General features: G+C 49.0%; 3 protein-coding genes across 4 annotated transcripts in view; 2 read left to right on the top strand and 1 right to left on the bottom strand.

Moving 5' to 3' along the window:
* Positions 1–2,671, bottom strand: part of LOC144480957 (uncharacterized) — a 100,464-nt gene extending 97,793 nt beyond the window's left edge. Inside the window, exons 1-2 of the mRNA XM_078200571.1 lie at positions 2,490–2,671; positions 259–1,417 (exon numbers count right to left, since the gene is read on the bottom strand). Coding sequence (XP_078056697.1) covers positions 259–1,269 — 1,011 coding nt within the window. The 5' untranslated portion in view covers positions 1,270–1,417; positions 2,490–2,671. The remainder of the gene's footprint in view (positions 1–258; positions 1,418–2,489) is intronic.
* A 2,439-nt stretch (positions 2,672–5,110) lies between these two features.
* LOC144480972 (uncharacterized) lies at positions 5,111–22,146 on the top strand. Its single transcript, XM_078200601.1, is given in 3 exon segments — positions 5,111–5,245; positions 5,813–7,158; positions 16,488–22,146. Coding segments are annotated over 2 exon segments (2,043 nt in total). The 5' UTR covers positions 5,111–5,245; positions 5,813–6,145; the 3' UTR covers positions 17,518–22,146.
* LOC144480970 (uncharacterized) overlaps positions 12,799–23,328 on the top strand; it is a 40,934-nt gene continuing 30,404 nt past the window's right edge. For both annotated transcript variants that reach the window (XM_078200597.1, XM_078200596.1), the window contains exon 1: positions 12,799–13,008. The gene's annotated coding sequence lies outside the window, so the exon portion shown is untranslated. The remainder of the gene's footprint in view (positions 13,009–23,328) is intronic.

The following is a 23,328-nucleotide window of genomic DNA, read 5'->3' as shown; positions in this document are numbered from 1 at the left end:
GGCGTTTCTGACCTGGGTCTTACAAGTGTGAAGGTGCCATCAGTTCTTTATAAGTTGTTAAAATAGTCACTCCCAAAGTCTGAGCACTGAGGAAGATCTCTAATCAGTGTGACTGCCCTGGTGTCTCAGCAAGTTGAACGAAGAAGTGTATCCTTTCCCGCACATGGTGCAGGTGAACGGCCTCTCGACAATGTGAATGAGCCGGTGTTTCCTCAGGGCAGATGGGTCACCGAATCCGTCCCCGCACTTGGAGCAGACAAACGGGCTCTCCCTAGTGTGGAGGTGCTGATGGCTCAGCAGGTTGCACGACTGAGTGAATCCCTTCCCGCACACTGAGCAGATAAAAGGCCTCTCCCCGGTGTGAACCCGCTGGTGTGACAGCAGGTTGGAGGAATCGCTGAATTCCTTCCCACACTCCGAGCAGGTGAATGGCCTCTCCCCGGTGTGAATGCGGCGGTGCCTGTGAAAGTTGGATGAGTCGGTGAATCCCTTCCCGCACTCGGAGCAGGTGAACGGTCTCTCCCCGGTGTGAACTCGTTGGTGTGTCTGCAGAGTGGATGGATCGCTAAATCCCTTCCCACACTGTAAACAGGTGAAGGGCCTCTCCCCAGTGTGGATGCGCTTGTGCGTCAGCAATTGGGCGGAGCGAGTGAATCCCTTCCCGCACTCGGAACAGGCGAATGGCCTCTCCCCGGTGTGAATGCGCTGGTGTACCAGGAGGTCGGAGGAATGAGCGAACCCTTTCCCACACTCAGCGCAGGCGAATGGCCTCTCCCCAGCCTGAACCCGCAGGGCGGACGGATCGCCGAATCCGTTCTTGGACATGTAGCGGACAGATGGGTTCTCTCTGGCGTGAAGACGCTTGTGCGTCACCAGGTGGGATGACTTAGTGAACGCCTTCCCACACACTGAGCAGGTGAAGGGTCTCTCCCCAGTGTGAACCCGCTGGTGTGCCAGCAGGTTGGACGAGTCGGTGAAACCCCTCCCACACTCGGTGCAGGTGAACCACCTCTGCCCGGTGTGGATGCGGCGGTGTCTGTGAAGGTTGGACGAATTAGTGAATCCCTTCCCGCACTCGGAGCAGGTGTACGGCCTCTCCCCGGTGTGAACTCGCTGGTGGGTCAGCAGGCTGGACGAATCGCTGAATCCCTTCCCGCACAGCGAGCAGGTGAACGGTTTCTCCCCAGTGTGGGTGCGTCGGTGAGATTCCAGGTGCGACGGGGCTTTGAATCCTTTCCCGCAGTCCCCACATTTCCAAGGTTTTTCCATGCTGCGGGAGTCCTCGTGTCTCTCCGGGTTGACTCTGAATGTTTTTTCGATGATATTCGGATGCTGATGAATTGAATGGCTCTGTCGGATATTTTGACGTGAGCGATGGATCAACTTTTCTTTCTGTCAATCCTCTCTTGCTGATTCTCTGCAAAAAGAGTTGATAGAAGTCATCATTTTTAGTACAGGACTGGTTAGGTGCATTGACCATGCTAGATTTTCCCTCAGTGTACCCAAACAGGCAGCGGAGTGTGGCAACTAGGGGTTTTCACAGTTAACTTCATTACAGTGTTAATGTAAGCCTACTTGTGACATTAATACATTTTACAGATGCACCATAGAAAGCATCCTTTCTGGTTGTATCATAGCTTGGTCTGGCTGCTGCTCTGCCTAAGACGCAAGAAACTACAAAGGGTTGTGAACATAGCCCAATCCATCACGCAAACCAGCCTCCCATCCATTGACTCTGTCTACACTTCCCGCTGCCTCGGAAAAGCAGTCAGGATAATCAAGGACCCCACACACCCCAGACATTCTCTCTTCCACCTTCTTCCGTCAAGAAAAAGATACAAAAGTTTGAGGTCACGTACCAACCGACTCAAGAACAGCTTCTTCCCTGCTGCCATCAGACTTTTGAATGACCCTACCTTGCATTAAGTTGATCTTTCTCTACACCCTAGCTGTGACCGGAACACTACATTCTGCACTCTCTCCTTTCCTTCTCTATGAATGGTATGCTCTGTCTGTATAGCCGTAAGAAACAGTACTTTTCACTGTATACTAATACATGAGACAATAATAAATCAAAAAATAAACTTTGAACTTAAAAACTTTAAAGATATTCGTAGTGGACAATTCCAGTTTTTACGTAACAATTCCCCAGCCCTCCCCACCAAGTCTGAGCCCCGAACTTCCCCCCTACACAATTTGGAAAGCTGCTGCACCCGACCCTATTCCGAAATCCTTCATTGACCTCCTGTCTTGCCCACTCCTCAGGATCCACTCTAACCCCGTCACTGGTGCACGTTCTCTCCCTCTCTTTGGGACTCTGCCCGTTCCCCCAATTTGGGACTCGCTCCCACACCCCCACTTTTCACCGTCCTGCCCTTTGCTCTAGCCCAGAGCCTTTGGGAGTCTCTCCAACCTCCACCAGCCCCTTTGCTGCAACCCCCAGAAATACCCACAATGATATTCCCACCAGCAACCCTCGTTTCACTTACCCAGCTCAAAATGCTGGGCACAGATCACAGCCAATGGTCCAAATCAATTTTCTGGGGTGAGACAGAGGTGTGCGTTTTGCTAATCATTTAATAAATAGCCAATCCCAATGACAGCCTCTTGGACCTTCTACATATGGACAATGAAGGCAGAACAACCCTGGGTGGGAGGGGAGAGGAGTCCAGCCCCCCTCGCTCTCCCTGATTGTTTGGTGGACCGCCTGGTCCTCCGGCCGCTAGGCCGAACGCTCATTGGTCAGCCCCACTGTCAATCATCCCATGTTGTGACGTCGCGCTATTGTCTCCCGACTCCAAGAGGGGGAGGGCGGGGAGACCAGCTTTATTCCCTCTCGGATTGGCTGGAGGACCGACTGGGCTTCGGCAGCGCACCCGATCGCCCATTGGTCGATGCGGCTGCCGATCATCCTATATTGTGACGTCACATGACGCTCCACGACAAAAGTGGGCGGGGACTGCAGCCCCACTCTCCGATTCGTTGGAGGACCAGCTGGTTCTCGGGACCCGGATCAATGTGGGCTGGTCCAGCCAGCCATTAGTCAAGTGCGGGCATCATCTGCGCAGAAGTTCCCAGCCCCCAGCTGTCCGCTTTGTGATTGTTTGGAGGACTACTTCGGACCTCCGAATAAAAGCAAATTACTGCGGATGCTGGAATCTGGAACCAAAAGAGAAAATGCTGGAAAATCTCAGTAGGTCTGGCAGCATCTGTAAGTCATGATGTGGAGATGCTGGCGTTGGACTGGGGTGAACACAGTCAGAAGTCTCACAACACCAGGTTAAAGTCCAACAGGTTTATTTGATTGCATTATGGAAAAGCTTATGGTATTTGCTACCAAATAAACCTGTTGGACTTTAACCTGGTGTTGTGAGACTTCTTACTGTGTTCACCCCAGTCCAACGCCAGCATCTCCACATCATGACTTACAGATACTGTCAGACCTACTGAGATTTTCCAGCAATTACCTGGTGTTGTGAGACTTCTTACAGCATCTGTGAGGAGAGAGAAGAGCAAACGTTTCGAATCCAGACGACCCTTTGTCAAAGCTAAAAGGCATAGACAGTGGGAGATATTTATACTGCGGGGGGAGGGAATGAAAGATGAGCCACAGAAACCAGGGGGATAGGCTGCAAATAGCTGTCCAACAGAGAGAGAATAAAGGGTGTGAATGGCCAAAAGGCAGAGAAGCTAAAATAAAGATGTTGGTCGTCCGGCCTGACCCCGATAGTCGCGATTGGCCTAAACAACTGTCAATTATACTCTTGACCCCCCCCCCCGCGTTATACGTTTGATTTTCTTTCAGACCCCATCGGCCTTTTGGCTAAGATCAAGTGTAGTATGGACATGCTGTGCTTGGACGAAGTCATTAGGTGACATTTTAGCTTCATTGGAAGCAATTTTTAAAAGCCGCATCTCGGCTTTTTGCCTAAGATGCAAATGATACCAAGCCTTGGAGGAGGAGCTATTCCTGCTTGGCTCATGTAGATCATGCCCAACTTTGGGGAGCTGCCCCTTTTACTTTGTCCTGATTTAATCAGAGTTTATTTACTTGGTTTGGTTTGACCTAAAAAGAGGACAAGAGGTGAGAGCCCTGTCTTGTCAGCTTGGATCGGGAATGTCTCAACTTGTTGAGACTCTGAACTGGACTTGATTTGATTGAATTGGAATAAAAATCCAACCCCCGCGTGATACAGCCCGCCAGCGTTCATTATGGCAACCGGCCGCCATCTTCAGAGCCAGGAGCCCACCAATTCTCTCAGCCGCGAGATGGCGGAGCGACACATAAGCCCTGATCCACTCGCCAAGATGGCGGCCGGTTTCCATGGTCACCCTGGCCGGTTGCCCGGGAGCCGCTTGTCCGCGGGGGGTGGGGTGAATAGTGTTAAATCAGTCCTCTTCATTTTAAATTTCTCCTCTCCTCCCAAACACACTCCCTGGGTGGTTCCTGCCAGACGCCTCACATTTTGGCTTTCCCTCCGGCTCCATTTTCCTCCCACTCCAGGCGGGGAGAAGGAACCGAACGCGTGCATACGTCACCCACAGATGACTGACGGTTATGTCAACCAATGGGCGTCACGGATATTCCGGCGAACCATTGGCTTCCAGCCAATCAGAGAGTGAGCGGGGCTGGACGCCCTGCCGCACAGAACAGGAGCGGGTGAACGTGACCTTCAAACGCGTTTGATTGACAGGTCAGTCGACAAATAATAATCAGGTTTGACAAAGGGGGGCGTTTAGTTCCCTAACCAGTCAGAATGTGCTGTTCTCAGTGCCCCCGCCTCTTGTGGTGGTGTGGCCCGTGACGTGACGTCACAATGCGGGGCTGATTGACTGGCTCTTTAACCAATGAGCGATCAGAATCGTGGCCGGAGGACCAGGCGGTCCTCCAATCAATCAGTGAGGTTCTAGGGTTGGAGCTCCCGCCCCCTTTTTGTTGCTGTGAGAGGCGTATGGCGCGACGTCACAAAATGGGATGATTGACAGTGGCCCTGACCAATGACTATTAGGCTTAGACGGAGGATCAGGCGGGCACTCCAACCAATCAGGGAAGGCGGGCAGGCTGGACTCGTCTCCCCTCCCCCCAAGGTTGTTTTGCCTTCCTTGTCCATGTGGAATGTCCCAGTGAGGGGCTGTCATTGGGATTGGCTATTTATTAAATCATTAGCAAAATGCACACCTCTGTCTCACCCAGAAAATTGATTTGGACCATTGGCTGTGATCTGTGCCCAGCATTTTGAGCTGTGTAAGTGAAATGAGGGTTGCTGGTGGGAATATCATTGTTATTGTTTATGGGGGTAGCAGAAAAGAGGCTGGTGGAGGATGGAGAGACTCCCAAAGGCTCTGGGCTGGAGCAAAGGGCAGGACAGTGAAGAGTAGGGGTAAGTCCCAAATTGGGGGAACAGGCAGAGTTCCAAAACGAGGGAGGAGAGGGAGAGAACGTGCACCCTTTGTTGGAGGTCAGAGTGGATCCTGAGGAGTGGACAAGACAAGGGGTCAATGAAGGGGTTCAGAGTAGGGTAGGGGGCGGCAGCTTTCCAAATTGTGTGGGGTACGGGCCTAGACTCGGTGGGGAGGGCTGGCGAATTGTTGCGTAAAAATTAGAATTGTCCATTACAAATATCTTTAAAGGTTTATTTATTAGTATCACAAGTAGGCTTACATTAACACTGCAATGAAGTTACTGTGAAAATCCCCTAGTCGCCACACTCTGGCGCCTGTTTCGGCTACACTGAGGGAGAATTTAGCATGGCCAATGCATCTAACCAGTCCTATACCTAGAATGACGACTTCTGTAAACTCCTTTTGCAAGGTATCACAAGGGAGGATTGACAGAAAGGAAGCTCGAACCATCGCTCACGTCAAAAGATCCGACAGAGCCACTCGATTCATCGGACTTTGAATGTGGATGGAGAAATGTTCCTCTGTGGGAAAAGGTTCTAAACATCAGTGTAAGTGGAAAAGCACCGAGACACATGCACACCCGAGTGAGAGTGTTCCAGTGCACTGAGTGTGGAAAGAGCTTTAACCAGTTATACAGCCTGAAAATACATCGCAGCATTCACAGCGGGGAGAGACTGTACCCGTGTTCTGTGTGAGATTTAACTGATTGTTTAACTTGGAGAGTCACAAGGACACCCGCACCATGGAGAAACCGTGGAAATGTGGGGATTGTGGGAAGGGATTCAATTTCCCGTCCCAGCTGGAATCTCATCGACGCATCCACACTGGAGAGAGACCATTCACCTGCTCACAGTGTGTGAAGGGATTTAGTGATTCGTCCAGCCTGCTGACCCACCAGCGAGTTCACACAGGGGAGAGGCCGTTCTCCTGTTCCGAGTGTGGGAAGGGATTCACCGACTCGTCAAACCTTCAGAGGCACCGCCGCATCCACACCGGGGAGAGGCCATTCACCTGCTCTGAGTGCAAGAAGGGATTCAGCGATTCTTCCAGCCTGCTGACCCATCAGCGAGTTCACACCGGGGAGAGGCCTTTTATCTGCCCTGAATGTGGGAAGGGATTCGCTCAGTCAGCTAACTTGCAGGCGCACCAGCGAGTTCACACCGGGGAGAGACCGTTCACCTGCTCGGTGTGTGGGAAGGGATTCAGTCAGTCCTCCAACCTGCTGACCCACCAACGCCTTCACACTGGGGACAGTCCGTTTGTCTGCTCCATGTGTGGGGACGGATTTAGCGATCCATCTGCCCTGCAGACGCACTGGCAGGTGCACGCTGGGGAGAGGCCGTTCACCTGCGCCGAGTGCGGGAAGGGATTTGCTCATTCCTCCCACCTCCTGAAACACCAGCGCATCCACACTGGGGAGAGGCCATTTACCTGCTCCGAGTGCGGAAAGGGATTCACCCAGCTGTCCAACCTGCTGACACACCGCCGAGTTCACACCGGGGAGCGCCCCTTCACCTGCCCCGTCTGTGGAAAAGGATTCACGCAGCTGTCCAGCCTGCTGACGCACAGACGCATCCACACCGGGGAGAGGCCCTTCACCTGCTCCGTCTGCGGAAACGGGTTCAGCGATTCTTCCACCCTGAGGAAACACCGGCTCGTTCACACTGGGGAGCGGCCCTTCACCTGCACCGTGTGCAGGAAGGGATTCACCTCTTCCTCCAACCTGCTGAGACACCAGGGCAGTCACACCGATTAGTAACCTTCCTCAGTGGTTAGAATTTGGGAGTGACTATTTTAAAAACTTCTACAGAACTGGTGGCACCTTCACACTGAGAGCACGGGACAACTGCTCTTGTAGCCCAGAGAGGCAATCCTCCCAGCTGCTGACATACCAGCGACTTCAAGTGATTCCAGGGATTAGATTCTGCTGATATTGCTGCTGTTAATCAAATCCAGGACTGACCCATGTTCATTCTGACAGATTTGATTTGATTTATTATCGTCACATGTATTAGTATACAGTGAAAAGTAGTGTTCCTTGCGTGCTATAGACAAAGCATACTGTTCATAAAGACGGAAAGGAGAAAGTGCATCAAGTTACAATCATAGCTAGGGTGTAGAGAAAGATCAACTTAATGCGAGGTAGGTCCATTCAAATGTCTGATGGCAGCTGGGAAGGTGTTCTTGAGTCTGTTGGTCTGTAACTTCAGATTTTTGTATCTTTTTCCTAATGGAAGAAGGTGGAAAAGAGAATGTCTGGGATGCGTGGGGTCCTTAATTATGCTGGCTGCTTTGCTGAGACAGTGGGAAGTGTAGACAGAGTCAATGGATGGGAGACTGGTTTGAGTGATGGATTGGGCTACATTCACAACCTTTTGTAGTTTCTTGCGGTCTTCGGCAGAGCAGGAGCTAAGCTGTGATACAACCAGAAAGAATGCTTTCTATGATGCATCTGTAAAAGTTGGTGAGAGTTGTAGCTGACATGACAAATTTCCTTCGTCTTCTGAGAAAGTAGAGGCGTTGGTGGCTTTCCGAACTATAGTGTTGGCATGGAGGGACCAGGACAAGCTGTTGGTGATCGGGACACCTAAAAACTTGAAGCTCTCGAGGAGTTGGATCTGTTTCTGCTATTAGTAGATCCAGGGACTGATGTGGAGATTAATATTCTTGGTTTGTTAAATAAATATATCAGCCATGTTTAAACAGTCAGCCGTGTTTTATTTTTTCTACTCGTTCCCGGGATGTGGGCGTCACTGTGCACCAACATTTATTGCCCCTCTCCAAATTGCCCTTGAATTGTGCAACTTGGCTGCAGGTCATTTCAGAGGGCTTTAAAGAATCAACCACATTGCTGTCGCTCTGGAGTCACATGTAGGCCGGACCGGGTAAGGACGGCAGCATTCCTTCCTAAATTTGGTTTATTATTGTCACATGTATTGGGGTACAGTGAAAAGTATTGCTTCTTGTGCAACATACAGACAAAGCATACCATTCATTGAGTACATACGGAAGATGGAAAGGAGAGAGTGCAGGATGTTGAAGTTTTTATTTGTTAGTCACAAATAAGGTTTACATTATCACTGCAATGAACCTATGAGCTGGTGTGTACTTGCTCAAGCCTCGGCAGGCCAAAGATGTGTGGGTTAGGTGGATTGGCTATGCTAAGTTGCCCCTTTGTGTTTGGTGGAGTAAATACATTGTGTTCATAGAAATCATAGAATCATAGAAACCCTACAGTGCAGAAAGAGGCCATTTGGCCCATTGAGTTTGCATCGACCACAATCCCACCCAGGCCCTACCCCCATATCCCTACATATTTACCTGCTAATCCCTCTAACCTACGTATCTCAGGACATTAAGGGACAATTTTAGCATGGCCAATCAATCTAACCCGCACATCTTTGGATGTGTTACGGGAATTATGCGTAGGTGCGATTGTTGTCAGTGCAGGCTCGATGGGCTGAATGGCCTCCTTCTGCACTAATCTCACAGGATCAAAGGTGAGGGAGGCAATTGGATACAAAATTTGCTTGATGTCAGAAGACAGAGGGTGGTTGTAGAGAGTTGTTTTTCAAACTGGAGGCCTTTGACCAGCGGGGTGCCTCAGAGATCGGTGCTGGGTCCACTGTTATTTGTCAGTTATATTAATGATTTGGATGAGAATTTAGGAGGCATGGTTAGTAAGTTTGCAGATGACACCAAGATTGGTGGCATAGTGGACAGTGAAGAAGGTTATGTAGGATTGCAACGGGATCTTGATCAATTTGGCCAGAGGGCTGATGAATGGCAGATGGAGTTTAATTTAGATAAATGCGAGGTGATTCGTTTTGGTAGATTGAACCAGGGCAGGACTTAGGTAATTGTAGGGTGTTGGGGAGAGTTATAGAAGAAAGATCTAGGAGTACAGGTTCATCGCTCCTTGAAAGTGGAGTCATAGGTGGACAGAGTGGTGAAGAAGGCATTCGGCATGCTTGGTTTCATTGGTCAGAACATTGAATACAGGAGTTGGGATGTCTTGTTGAAGTTGTAGAAGACATTAGTAAGGCTTGGAGTACTGTCTACAGTTCTGGTCACCCTATTATAGGATATTATTAAACTAGAAAGATTGCCGAAAACATTTACGAGGATGCTACCAGGATTTGATGGTTTGAGTTATAAGGAGAGGCTGGATAGGCTGGGATCTTTTTCCTCTGGAGCGTAGGAGACTTAGGAGTCATCTTATAGATGTCTATAAAATAATGAGGAGCAAAGAAAAGATAGATAGTCAACATCTTTTCCCAAAGGTAGGGGAGTCTAAAACTAGAGGGCATAGGATTAAGGTGAGAGGGGAGAGATACAAAAGGGTCCAGGGGGGAAATGTTTCACACAGAGGGTGGTGATTGTCTGGAATAAGCTACCAGAGGCAGTAGTAGAGGCGGGTACAATTTTGTCTTTAAACATTTAGACAGTTACATTGGTAAGATTGGTATAGAGGGATATGGGCCAAACACGGGCAATTGGTACTTGTTTAATGGTAAAAACTGGACAGCATGGACAAGTTGGGCCGAAAGGCCTGTTTCCATGCTGTAAAACTCTATGACTATCTGTTTGATCTATTTTATTTTATTTGATTATAATTTAAAAGAACAGAGAAAAGTATGGCACAGGAACAGGCCTTTCGGCCCTCCAAGCCTGTGCCAATCATGATGCCCAAACTAAAAATAAACCTTCTGCCCTTACTAGGTCCATATCCCTCTATTCCCTTCCTATTTATGTACCTACCCAGATGCCTGTTAAATGTTGCTAATGTGCCGGCTTCCACCAGCTCCTCTGGCAGCGCGTTCCAGGCACCCACCACCTTCTGTTTGACAAACTTCCCCCGCACATCTCTCTTAAACTTTCCCCCTCTCACCTTGAACCTGTTGCCCCTTGTAATTGACACTTCCACCCTGGGGAAAAGTCTCTGAGTATGCACCCTGTCTATGCCTCTGATAATTTTGTAACCACTATCAAGGCTCCCCCAGCCTCCGTCTTTTCAGTGAAAACAATTCTAGTTTATTCAACCTTTCCTCATTGCCAACACCCTCGAGACCAGGCAACATCCTGGTTGATCTTCTTTGAACTCTCTCTGAAGCTTCCATGTCCCTTTGGTAGTGTGGTGACCAGAACTGCATGCAATACTCCAAATGCAGCCTAACCAAGGTTTTATACAGCTGCAACATGACTTCCCAACTCCTGTATTTCTGGCTGATGAAGGCAAGCATGCCATATGCCTTGTTAACCACCTTGGCCACCCGTGTTGCCACTTTTAGGGAACTGTGGACTTGCATATCCAGATCCCTCTGTATGTTAATGTTCCTAAGGGTTCTACCATTTTATAGTATAATTCATACCTAAATTTGATCATCCAAAATGCATCACCTCACATTAGTCCGGATTAAACTCCATCTGCCATTTCTGTGCCCAAGTCTCCAATCTATCTAGATTCTGTTGTATCCTCTGACAATCCTCGGCAAGAAGTCTAACAACACCAGGTTAAAGTCCAACAGGTTTATTTGGTAGCAAACGCCACTAGCTTTTGGAGCGTGCTGCTCCTTCGTCAGGTGGAGCCTCGGCACTATCAGCAACTCCACTGATCTTCATGTCATCCACAAACTTACTAATCAGACCACCCATATTTTCCTCTGGATCATTTATATATACTACAAACAATAGAGGTCCCAGCACCGATCCCTGTGGAACACCACTAGCTACAGATCTCCATTCTGAAAAACACCCTTCCACTGCTACTCTTTGTCTTCTATAATCAATCCATCTAGCCAAGCCACCCTGAATCCCATGTGATTTTTAGTTTTCGTACCAGTCTGCCATGTGGGACCTTGTCAAATGCCTTAAAGTCGACAGCCCTTCTCTCATCAATTTGCTTTGTCACGTCTTCAAAAAACTTAAGTTTGTGAGATATGACCTTCCTCGTACAAAACCATGCTGCCTGTCACTAACTAGTTCATTTTCCTCCAAATGTACATATATCCTGTCCCTCAGTATCTTTTCCAAAAGCTTCCCCACCACTGACGTCAGGCTCACTGGCCTATAAATTGCTGGATTATCCCTGTTTCCTTTCTCAAACAAGGAAACAACATTGGCTATTCTCCAGTCCTCTGCAACTTCACAGTGGTCAAAGAGAATGTGAAGATATAGGTTAAGGCCCCAGCTATTTCTCCCCTTACCTCCCGCAGTAACCTGGGATAGATCCCATCTGGATCTGGGGATTTGCCTAACTTAATGCAATTTAGGATACCAAACACTTCCTCCTTCGAGATATTGACATTCTCAAAAGCATTCACACACCTACCCCTGACCTCAACATCCGTCATGTCCTTCTTGGTGAATATCGAGACAAAGTACTCATTAAAGATCTCACCCACTTCCTGTGGCTCCATGTGCAACTTCCCTTCATTGTCCTTAACTGGGCCTACTCTTTCTCTTTCTACCTTCTTGCTCCGAATATATGCATAAAAGGCCTTGGAACACCACTAGCTACAGATCTCCATTCTGAAAAACACCCTTCCACTGCTACTCTTTGTCCTTGACCCAGTTTGCTGAAGACATTTCGTGCTCCCTTTTAGCCTTCTTAATTCCACGTTTAAGTTCATTCCTACTTTCATATACTCCTCAAAGGCTTTGTCAGTTTTTAGATGCTGAGACCTATCGTATGTTTCCTTTCTCCTTTTGACTAAGTTTACAATTTCCCTTGTCAAGCATGGTTTCCAAATCCTGCCATTGATTTACTTTTCTTGCTGTGGGGTACATGCAGCATTTTTTGCATTAGAAACTCATGGATAGAAACATAGAAACTACATTCTGTAGTAGTGGATTTCACACATGCACACCCTCTGGGTGAAGACATTTCTCCTCACCTCAGTTCTAAACTAGACTCAAACTATAACCCCTAGTTCTGGACTCCCCCACCATTGGGAACATTCTTTCTGAATCTACCCTGTCTAATCTTGTTAGAATTTTATAAGTTGCTATGAGATCCCCTCTCTCTCTTCCAAACTCCAGTGAATATAATCCTAACCGATAAAAGGTGCAGGTAATAAACCTTCTGTTTCTAATGCCTCTGCATTCTCATCATCAGCGTAACAAGAGTTAGAGTTGGGGTCTTGTCCTCAGGAGGATTGTTGATGGAGGTTCCGCCCCCTTCCCCCGTCCGATTGGTCCACTTGGGGACCACTTCAACGCCCCTTGCCGCGTATCCGATTGGCCGATTGCACGTCAATCACAGCGACCTGTCGCGATGAGCGGACTGGCAGGTAGCTAACACGCATGCGTGTCCAGCGTCTGTGACGTCCGCCGTCCGTCCGTGACGCGACTTGAACCTTTAGTGAATTATTCGGTCGGCGACGTAGCTGCGTCAGACCTGAGCGGGGAAGGACGTGGGCGACATGGCTGCGTCAGATGGAGGGACGCGATCTCTGCCGAGGGGGTGGTTGTTCTATCGGAGCATTTTGTTTTTCCATCTGCGTGTGCGTTATGCTATTGTTTCCGCCAACTAACAATTCGCCGGCTAGGCTCAGTCACAACAACTAAAGATCCCGGCACGGGTTGAAAAGACTATGAATGCAGGTAGGCAGAGGATCGGGCTGGAGGGAAACTGGTAACGTTGGAGCCCGGAGCGTCCAAGGCGCAGACGCCAAATCTGTTGTTGTGCGCAGGAGCCGGGCCTGTGGGTGTTTTCTGCGCAGGCGCCGGGTCTATGGTTGTCTCTGTGCGTAGGCGCATCCCAAGCGGAGCCGCCATCGTGGTGAGGGCAAGTAAAATCCTGCAGGTGCTGAAAATCTGAAACAAATGCAGAAAATGTTAGTAGTCCCATCTGTGGAGAGAGAATAGAGTAAGAGTTTTAACAACACCAGGTTAAAGTCCAACAGGTTTATACCCACATTTCCACTCCATCTGACGAAGGAGCAGCGCTCCGAAAGCTAATGGTATTTGCTACCAAATAAACCTGTTGGACTTTAACTTGGTGTTGTTAAAACTCTTACTGTGTTCACCCCAGTCCAACATCAGAGAAAATAGAGCCAATGTTAGTATTAGGATACAGGGAGAAGTATTGTTTCTTGCGTACTATACAGACAAAGCCGGACATTCTTCCACCTTCTTCCGTCAGAAAAAGATACAAAAGTCTGAGGTCACGTACCAACCGACTCAAGAACAGCTTCTTCCCTGCTGCTGTAAGACTTTTGAATGAACCTACCTTGCATTAAGTTGATCTTTCTCTACACCCTAGCTATGACTGTAACACTACATTCTGCACTGTCTCCTTTCCTTCTGTGTACGGTATGCTTTGTATAGCAAGAAACAATACTTTTCACTGTATGCTAATACATGTGACAATAAATCAAATCAAAAGCATACCGTTCATAGAGAAGGAAACGAGAGAGTGCAGAATGTAGTGTTACAGTCATAGCTCGGGTGTAGAAAAAGATCAACTTAATGCGACGTAGGTCCATTCAAAAGTCTGACGGCAGCAGGAAAGAAGCTGTTCTTGAGTCGGTTGGTACGTGTCCTCAGACTTTTGTGTCTTTTTCCTGATGGAAGGTGGAAGAAAGAATGTCTGGGGTGCATGGGGACCTTAACTATGCTGGCTGCTTTGCTGAGGCAGCAGGTAGTGTAGACGGAGTCAATGGATGGGAGGCTGGTCTGCGTGATGGACTGGGCTACATTGATGACCTTTTGTAGTTTCTTGCAGTCTTGGGCAGAGCAGGAGCCATACCAAGCTGTGATACAACCAGAAAGAATGCTTTCTGTGGTGCATCTGTAAAAGTTGGTGAGAGACGTAGTGGAGAAAGTAGAGGCGTTGGTGGGCTTTCTTATCTATACTGTCGGCACGGGGGGGACCAGGACAGGTTGTTGGTGATCTGGATACCTAAAAACATGATGTGCAGGTTAGGTGGATTGGCCATGCTAAATTGCCTCTTAGTGTCAGGGGGATTAGCAAGGTAAATATGTGGGGGTTATGGGGATAGGGCCTGGGTTGGATGCCTGTCAGTATAGGCTCGATTGGCTGAGTGGTCTTTTTCTGCACAGCAGGGATTCTTATGTTTTGTTAGAAATATGACAGTCTCTGCTCCCAGCATCTTTTCAGACTAGAGTTCCAGACTCCCACCACCGTCTTTTTTTTTCCTTATGTCCCCTCTGATCCTTAAATATATTACCCCCTGGTAATTGCTCCAGCCCTTCAGCTAGGATGGTGGCACAATGTGTTAGCACTGCTGCCTCACAGCGCCCCGGACCCCAGGTTCGATTCCCGGCTTGGGTCACTGACTGTGCTGAGTCTGCATCTTCTCCCCGTGTCTGCGTGGGTTTCTTCCAGGTGCTCTGGATTCCTCCCACAGTCGGAAAGACAGATTAGGAGAATTTCTTTCTCTCTGGCGTGTTGTTTGATTTTGGGATTCTCTACCTGCGAGAGAAGTGGGGTCTGAGGGTTGCGGGGGGGCGGGGGGGGGGGCGCGGGGGGATCACAATGAAGGAAAAAGTTGAAGCTCCTAAATTTAAACATTCATTTGAAAGGTGTCAGGGAGTTTGCCTTCAGCCTACTGGGTTATGTACCAAAGGCTGGAAAGTGGGATGAGGCTGGATGATTCATTTTTCAGCCGTGAACAGATACGATGGACCAAAAAGTTGGTTTGCGGGTGATTAAAAAGGCAAATGGAATTTTGTCCTTTATTGCGAGAGGGATGGAGTTCAAAAGCAGTGAGGTTATGTTGCAGTTTTATAAGGCATTGGTGAGGCCACACCTCGAATATTGTGTAGAGTTTTGGTCTCCTTACTTGAGAAAGGATGTGCTGACACTGGAGCAGGTGCAGAGGAGATTCACTAGGTTGATTCCGGAGTTGAGATGGTTGGCTTATAGAAACATGGAAGATAGGAGGAGGCCATTTGGCTCTTTGAGCCTGCTCCGCCACTCTTCATCATCATGGCTGATCGACCAACTCAATAGCCTAATCCTGCTTTCTCCCCATAACCTTAGATCCCGTTTGCCCCAAGTGCTATATCCAGCCACCTCCTGAATACATTCAATGTTTTGGCTTCAACTGCTCCTGTGGTAATGAATTCCACAGGCTCACCACTCTTTGGGTGAAGAAATGTCTCCTCACCTCCATCCTAAATGGACTACCCTGTATCCTCGGACTGTGACCCGTGGTTATAAGGAGAGACTGAGTAGACTGGGACTCATTGGAATTCAGAAGAATGAGGAGAGATCTTATAGAAACAGAAAATTGTGAAAGGAATAGATAAGATTGAAGCAGGGAGGTTGTTTCCACTGGTGGGTGAAATCTGAACCGGGGATATGGCCTCAAAATAAGGGGGAGCAGAATTAGGACTGAGTTGAGGAAGAACGTCTTCACCCAAAAGTTTGCAAATCTGTGGAATTCCCTGCCCAGTGAAGCAGTTGAGGCCTCATTGAATGTTTTTAAGGCAAGGATAGATACATTTTTGAACAGTAAAGGAATTCACGGTTATGGTGAGCGGGCTGATTCCACAAAAAGATCTTATTGAATGCCGGAGCAGGCTCAAGGGGCCAGATTTTCCACGCAGAAATAGGCCATTTAACATAAGAATACTATGCGTTCTTTTGTTAAATGGCCTCTTTCTGTGCGGAAAGCATTCAGGTTGTTGACTCCAGGCAGCCGGTGGGGAGTGGGAAGAATGTTCTGGTAAACACTTGATGCCAATTTCAATCCTGCACGTAACGGTGTTGCCTTTTGTAAACTTCTTAACGCAGGGCCTGAGAAAGGGAGGAGTTGCAGATGGATTGTGTGATATTTGACTGAGTCACTCGGGGCCTGAGAATCACCCTTTGAGGACACAAGGAGAAATGTGTGTCTGTTCTGTCTGAGAAAAGATTTCAAATGTCAGAGTGACTGGAAAAGCACCAAACACGCCCACCTGAATGAGACTGTTCCAGCGCACTGACTGTAGGAAGACCAGTTACGCAGCTTGAAAAAGCATTGCAGCATTCGCAGCAGAGAGAGGGACCGTACACGTGTTGTGAGTGTGTGTGGATGAGGTATCAACTGATGATCGAATCTCGAAAGTCACAGGGACGCGATGGAGAAACCGTGCAAATGTGCTGACTGTGGGAAGGAGTTCAGTTACCCGTCCTTGTTGGAAATCCATCGGCGTGGCCACACGGGGGAGAGGCCGTTCACCTGCTCGGTGTGCGGCAAGGGCTTCACCCAGTCATCCCACCTGCTGACCCACCAGCGGGTCCACACCGGGGAGAGGCCGTTCATCTGCTCCGAGTGCGGGAAGGGATTCACCCGGCTATCCAACCTGCTGACGCACCAGTGGATCCATTCCGGGGAGCGGCCCTTCACCTGCCCCCTGTGCGGGAACGGCTTCACCCAGTCCTCCACGCTGCTGACCCACCAGCGGGTCCACACCAGGGAGCGACCCTTCGCCTGCTCCGAGTGCGGGAAGGGCTTCACCAGCCTGGCCAACCTGCTGACCCACCAGCGCCTCCACACTGGGGAGAGGCCGTTCTCCTGCCCCGAGTGCGGAAAGGGCTTCACCCAGCTCTCCCACCTGCTGACCCACCAGAGAGTCCACACCGGGGAGCGGCCCTTCACCTGCCCCGAGTGCGGGAAGGCGTTCAAAAGTTCGTCCAACCTGCTGACCCACAGGCGGGTTCACAGCGGCGAGAGGCCGTTCTCCTGCTCCGAGTGCGGAAAGGGCTTCACCCAGCTCTCCCACCTGCTGACCCATCAGCAGGTTCACACTGGGGAGCGGCCCTTCACCTGCCCCGAGTGCGGGAAGGGGTTCGCCGCCTCGACCAGTCTGCAGGCGCACCGGCGCGCTCACGCCGAGCGATCGGAATGCCCGGACTGCGGCATGTCCTTTCGGAGCGGCAAGGAACTGCTTGGTCACCGGCTCACTCACACCGGGGAGCGGCCGTTCTCCTGCACCCTGTGCGGGAAGGGGTTCACGCACTCCACGCACCTCCTGACGCACGGGCGAGTTCACACCGGAGAGCGGCCGTTTGCCTGCTCGGCATGCGGCAAAGGCTTTACCCAGTCATCCAACCTACTGAGGCACCAGCGAGTGCACGGGACTGCAAGAGCAGGTTGTTGAGTCACCAATTCAGCCCTTTGTGCCACCGCCGCCAAGATCCAGCTCGGGTCATTACCTGAACTCCCAGAGGCAGAGAATGAGGCCAGTGCATCCCACCCAGGGCGGCATGGTGGCACAGTGGTTAGCATTGCTGCCTCACAGCGCCAGAGATCTGGGTTCAATCCCTGGCTTGGGTCACTGTCTGTGTGGAGTTTGCACGTTCTCCCCGTGTCTGCGTGGGTTTCCTCCGGGTGCTCCAGTTTCCTCCCACAGTCTGAAAGACGTGCTGGTTAGGTACATTGGCCGTGCTAAATTCTCCCTCAGTGTACCCGAACAGGCGCCGGAGTGTGGCGACCCAGGGATTTTCACAGTAACTTCATTGCAGTGCTAATGTAAGCCTACTTGTGACACTAATAAATAAACGTTAAACTTGAAATAGTTCACACCGCTCCACTCGCGCCTCCTCCCGCCTTTCCTCATCTTAAGTTGATTGTGATAACCCCCTTCTCCCTCCAACAGTTGCTTCACTTTGGGTGAAGATGTTTCTCCGGAATTTCCGATCGGATTTCTCGGTGACTATCTTATATTGATAGTCTCTAGTCTTGCCCTTCCCCATGAAAGGAAACAATTGTATCGGGTGTTGGTGAGACCACCTCTGGAGTACTGTGTCCAGTTTTGTTCTCCTTATTTGAAGAAGGATGTGGTGGCATTGGAGGCAGTTCAGAGGAGATTCACCAGATTGATTCCGCAGATTAATAGGTAGGTGGATTGGCCATGCTAAATTGCCCCTCAGTTCCAAAGATGTGCAGGTTAGATGGATTGGCCATGCTAAATTTCCCTTTGTTGTTCCAAGATAAAGTTTAAAGTTTATTTTATTAGTGTCACAATATGCTTACATTAACACTGCAGTGACGTTACTGTGAAAATCCCCTCGTCGCCACACTCCAGTGCCTGTTTGGGTACACTGAGTGAGAAGTTAGCATGGCCAATGCACCTAACCAGCACATCTTCCAACCGTGGGAGGAAACCCATGCAGACACGGAGAGAATGTGCAAACTCCATACAGACAGTTACCCAAGGCCACAATTGAACCCGGGTCCCTAGGGCTGTGAGGCAGCAGCGTGAACCGCCTTGCTGCCGTGGTTGATGTGGGCTTGTACTCGCTGGAATTTAGAAGGATGAAAAGGGGTCTGATCGAGGTATATGAAATTTTAAAAGGGATTGATAAAGTAAACGTAGACCAAATGTTTCCTTTTCTGTGGCAATCTAGAACAAGAGGTCACAGGTATAGGTTGAGAGGTGGTTGATTTAAAACTGAAATGAGGAGGAACTACTTCTCTCAGAGGGTGGTGAATTTGTGGAACTCGCTGCCCCATAGCGCGGTAGAATCTGAATCGTTGAATGAACGTAAGGACTAGGAGCAGGAGTAGCCCTCACGTCTGTTCCGCCATTCAGTAAGATCCGGGCTGATCTTTTTGTGGACTCGGCTCCACTTGCCCGCCCGCTCACCATAACCCTTGATTCCTTTTCTGCTCAAAAATTTATCTATCTTGGAAAACATTCAATGAGGTAGCCTCAACTGTTTCACAGGGCAGGGAATTCCACATATTTCATAGAATCCCTGTGGTGCAGAAGGAGCCCATTCGGCCCATTGAGTCTGCACCCGACCACACTTCCACCCAGGCCCTATCCCCATAACCCCACGTTTTTACCCTGCTAGTCCTCCTGACACGAAGGGACAATTTATCGTGGCCAATCCACCTAACCAGCACATCTTTGGACTGTGGGAGGAAACCGGAACACCCAGAGCAAACCCACGCAGACACGAGGAGAATGTGCAAACTCCACACAAAGTGACCCGAGCCGGGAATCGAACCCAGGTCCTTGGCGCTGTGAGGCAACAGTGCTAACCACTGTGTCGCCCTTATAAGATAGATATAGGGATAGATATATTTCTAATTTTTAAAAAAGGGTTAAGCGGAAATGGGGGACAGGTGTGGAGGTGAATTTGAGACCAGGGAGAGATCAGCCAGGATCTGATTGAATGGCAGGGTAGGCTCGAAGGGCTGAATTTCCCAACATTTGCTCCTAATTCCTGTGTTCCATGGTGGGATTTGAACACATGTCCCACCCGCCCCATTTACATTCGGTCACCCGTGTTTTTAAGAGCACGGAATCTTCAGTAAGGTCTTTGGTCTCGGCTATCTGATTTGATGGTCAATTCTGCTCTTCCCCACGAGAGGAAGCGTTCTCCCCATGTCCACTGCAACCAAACCTCTCATCGTTTGAAAGACCTTGGCTCGGTCATGCCCTCAACCTCTTTCCGAAAGAGCAGGAACCCAGCCAGTCAATCCTTTCACAGAGATATACAGCATGGAAACAGGCCCTTCGGCCCAACTCCTCCATGCCGATCAGGTTTCCTAAACTCAACGCGTCCCTTTTCATAGAATCATCATAGAATCCCTACAGTACAGAAGGAGGCCTTTCGGCACATCCAGCCTGCACTGACAACAATCCCACCCTATCCCCGTAACCCCACATATTTACCCCGTCAATCCCACCGAAACTAGGGTCAGTCTAGCCTGCGTTTGGTCCGTATCCCTCTAAAACTTTCCCCATCCATGTTCCTGTCCAAATGTCTTTTAAATGTTGTAATTCTATCCGCCTCCATCACCTCCTCTGGCAGCTAATTCCATATACGCACCATCCTCTGTGTGAAAAAGCTGCCCCTCAGGCCCCTCTTAAAATTTTTCCCCCTCAAGGATATTATTAAACCAGAAAGAGTGCAGAAGAGATTTACTAGGATGCTACTGGGACTTGATGGATTGAGTTATAAGGAGAGAGGCTGGATAGACTGGGACTTTTTCCCCTGGAGCATAGGAGACTTAGGGATGATCTTATAGAGGTCTATAAAATAATGAGGGGCACAGATCAGCTAGATAGTCAATATCTTTTCCCAAAGGTAGGGGAGTCTAAAACTAGAGGGCATAGGTTTAAGGTGAAAGGGGAGAGATACAAAAGGGTCCAGAGGGGCACTTTTTTTACAAAGAGGGTGGTGAGTGTCTGGAACAAGCTGCCAGAGGTAGTAGTAGAGGTGGGTACAATTTTGTCCTTTAAAAAGCATTCAGACAGTTACATGGGTAAGATGGGTATAGATGGGTATAGAGGGATATGGGCCAAACGTGAGCATTTTGGACCTGCTTAATGGTAAAAACTGGGTGGCATGGACAAGTTGGTCCCAAGGGCCAGTTTACATGCTGTAAACCTCTATGACTCTACTGTTGCTTTGGGAGGTATGACCCACACACGTTACAGGCAGTAAGCTCAGCCCTCCAGTGTAGCTCCCTTTGATTTGATTTATTATTGTCACATGTATTAGTATACAGTGAAAAGTATTGTTTCTTATGTGCTATACAGACAGAGCATACTGTTCATAGAGTACATAGGGGAGAAGGAAAGGAGAGAGTGCAGAATGTAGTGTTACAATCAAAGCTAGGGTGTAGAGAAAAATCAGCTTAATACAAGGTAAGTCCATTTAGAAGCCTGACGGCAGCAGGGAAGAAGCTGTCCTTGAGTTGGTTGGTCCGTGACCTCAGACTTTTGTATCTTTTTCCTGATGGAAGAAGTTGGGAGAGAGAATGTCCGGGGTGCGTGGGGTCCTTAATTCTGCTGGCTGCTTTTCTGAGGCAGCGGGAAGTGTAGACAGAGTCAATGGATGGGAGGCTGGTTTGCGTGATGGACTGGGCTTCGTTCACAACTCTTTGTAGTTTCTTGCTGTCTTGGGCAGAGGAGCCATACCAAGCTATGATATATCAAAGAGGAAACATAATCTGTACACCTCCCCTGTCAATACCCCTTAGGATCTTGTATGTTTCAACCAAGTCACTCTTCTAACCTCCAGCAGACACAGACACAGGCCCAGCCTGTCCAACCGTTACACATTAGACACCCTGCCCCAAGGTATTAGTCCATTAAACCTTCCCTGAATTATAATCATAGAATCCCACAGTGCAGAAGAAGGCCATTCAGCCCATCGAGTCTGCGCCGACCACAATTCCACCCAGGCTCTATCCCCGTAACCCCATGTATTTACCCTGCTAATCCCACTGACATTAAGGGGCAATTTAGCATGGCCAATCCACCTAACCGCACATCTTTGGAGTGTGGGAGGAAACCGGAGCACCCGGAGGAAACACACGGAAAGAATGTTTTCTATGGTGCATCTGTAAAAGTTGGTGAGAGTCATAGCAGACATGCTGAACTTCCTTAACCTTCTGAGAAAGTAGAGGCATTGGTGGGCTTTCTTAACTATATCATTGGTGTGGAGGGATCAGGACAGATTGTTGGTGATCTGGACACCCAAAAGCTTGAAGCTCTTGACGATCTCCACTTCATCACTTCTTTATCTCCTGAGCTTTTGGTAAGACCTGATTTGACATAACTTTGCTGAACTTTGCACCAGTTTTCACTCTTCCTTGAATTCTAACCCCTGCCCCTCCCCCACATCCGACATCGCTGATCCCAAGACGAACTGGCACGTGTTCCAATAAGCAAGGTGGGACCTGCATCCTCACCTCTTGTACAGAAATGACTCTGTTAGCCCTCTGCAAGTCTGGGGTGCCAACAACTCAATAAAGAAACGTAATGTACAAATGCAGTCTTTTTGCTCTCTCTGCCTTGTTCCTGATCTGCAGCACACGAGGCTCCTGCATCATCTCACTCTCTGACAATCGAACAGTACAGCACAGGAACAGGCCCTTCAACTTTCCAAGCTTGCACCGATCATGATGCCTGCCTAAACTATGATCGTATCCTTCCATTCCTATTCTATTCATGTATTCGTCTAGATGCCCCCTAAATGCTGCTATTGTACCTGCTCCCATCACCTCCCCGGGCAGCGCGTTCCAGACATTCACCACCCTCTGTGTAACAAAACTTGCCTTGCACATCTCTAAATTTCCCCATGCACCTTAAATCTATTTATTTAATTAATTAATTCAACTAATTGTTTTTTTTATTTTTAAAAAATAATTTATTTACTCGTGGGATCTTGTTGGACATGGAGCGGCGGTTTGGCCCAATGCACCTGCGCTGCGCTTCCCAGAGGCGAACGGTGCATCAAAAGTCATTCTGTTCTCCTCCCAGGTGCTGACTCCCAAAGGCCCGGGGGGGGGGCAGCCTGACGGATCAAGGCATTCAGCAAGGACGGATCACTCCCCCTCCCAAGGTAACATAGAATCTAGAAGTAGGAATAGGCCATTTGGCCCTTCAAGCCTGCTCTGCCATTCATTATGATCATAGTTGATCATCAAATTCAATATCCCGATCTCCCCTCCCCAGCCCACATATCCCTTGATCCCTTTACCCAAGAGCTATATCTAATTTCTTGAAATCTGACCGTTTTGTCCTCAACTACTTTCTGTGGTAGTGAATTCCACGCTTTCACCACTCTCTCTGGGTGAAGAAATTTCTTCTCACCTTAGTTCTAAAAGGTTTATCCCTTATCCTCGAACTATGATCCTTAGTTCTGGACTCCCCCCACCATTGGGAACATTCTTTCTGAATCTACCCTGTATAACCCTGTTAGAATTTTATAAGTTTCTATGAGATCCCCTCTCACTCTTCGAAACTCCAGTGAATATAATCCTAACCGACTTAGTCTCTCCTTGGTATGACAGACCTACCATCCCAGGAATCAACCTGGTAAACCTACTTCTTCTATAGCAAGGACATCCTCCCTCAGATGAGGACAGCAAAATTGTACACAGTACTCCAGGTGGGGCCTCACCAACGCCCTGTACAATCATCGGATCATACAGCGCAAGAGAGGCC

This window comes from Mustelus asterias, chromosome 30, assembly GCF_964213995.1.
Source record: "Mustelus asterias chromosome 30, sMusAst1.hap1.1, whole genome shotgun sequence".
NCBI classification, from domain to species: Eukaryota; Metazoa; Chordata; class Chondrichthyes; order Carcharhiniformes; family Triakidae; genus Mustelus; species Mustelus asterias.
Note: the sequence above shows the minus strand (reverse complement) of the source record. Positions and strands in the feature narration are given on the sequence as shown.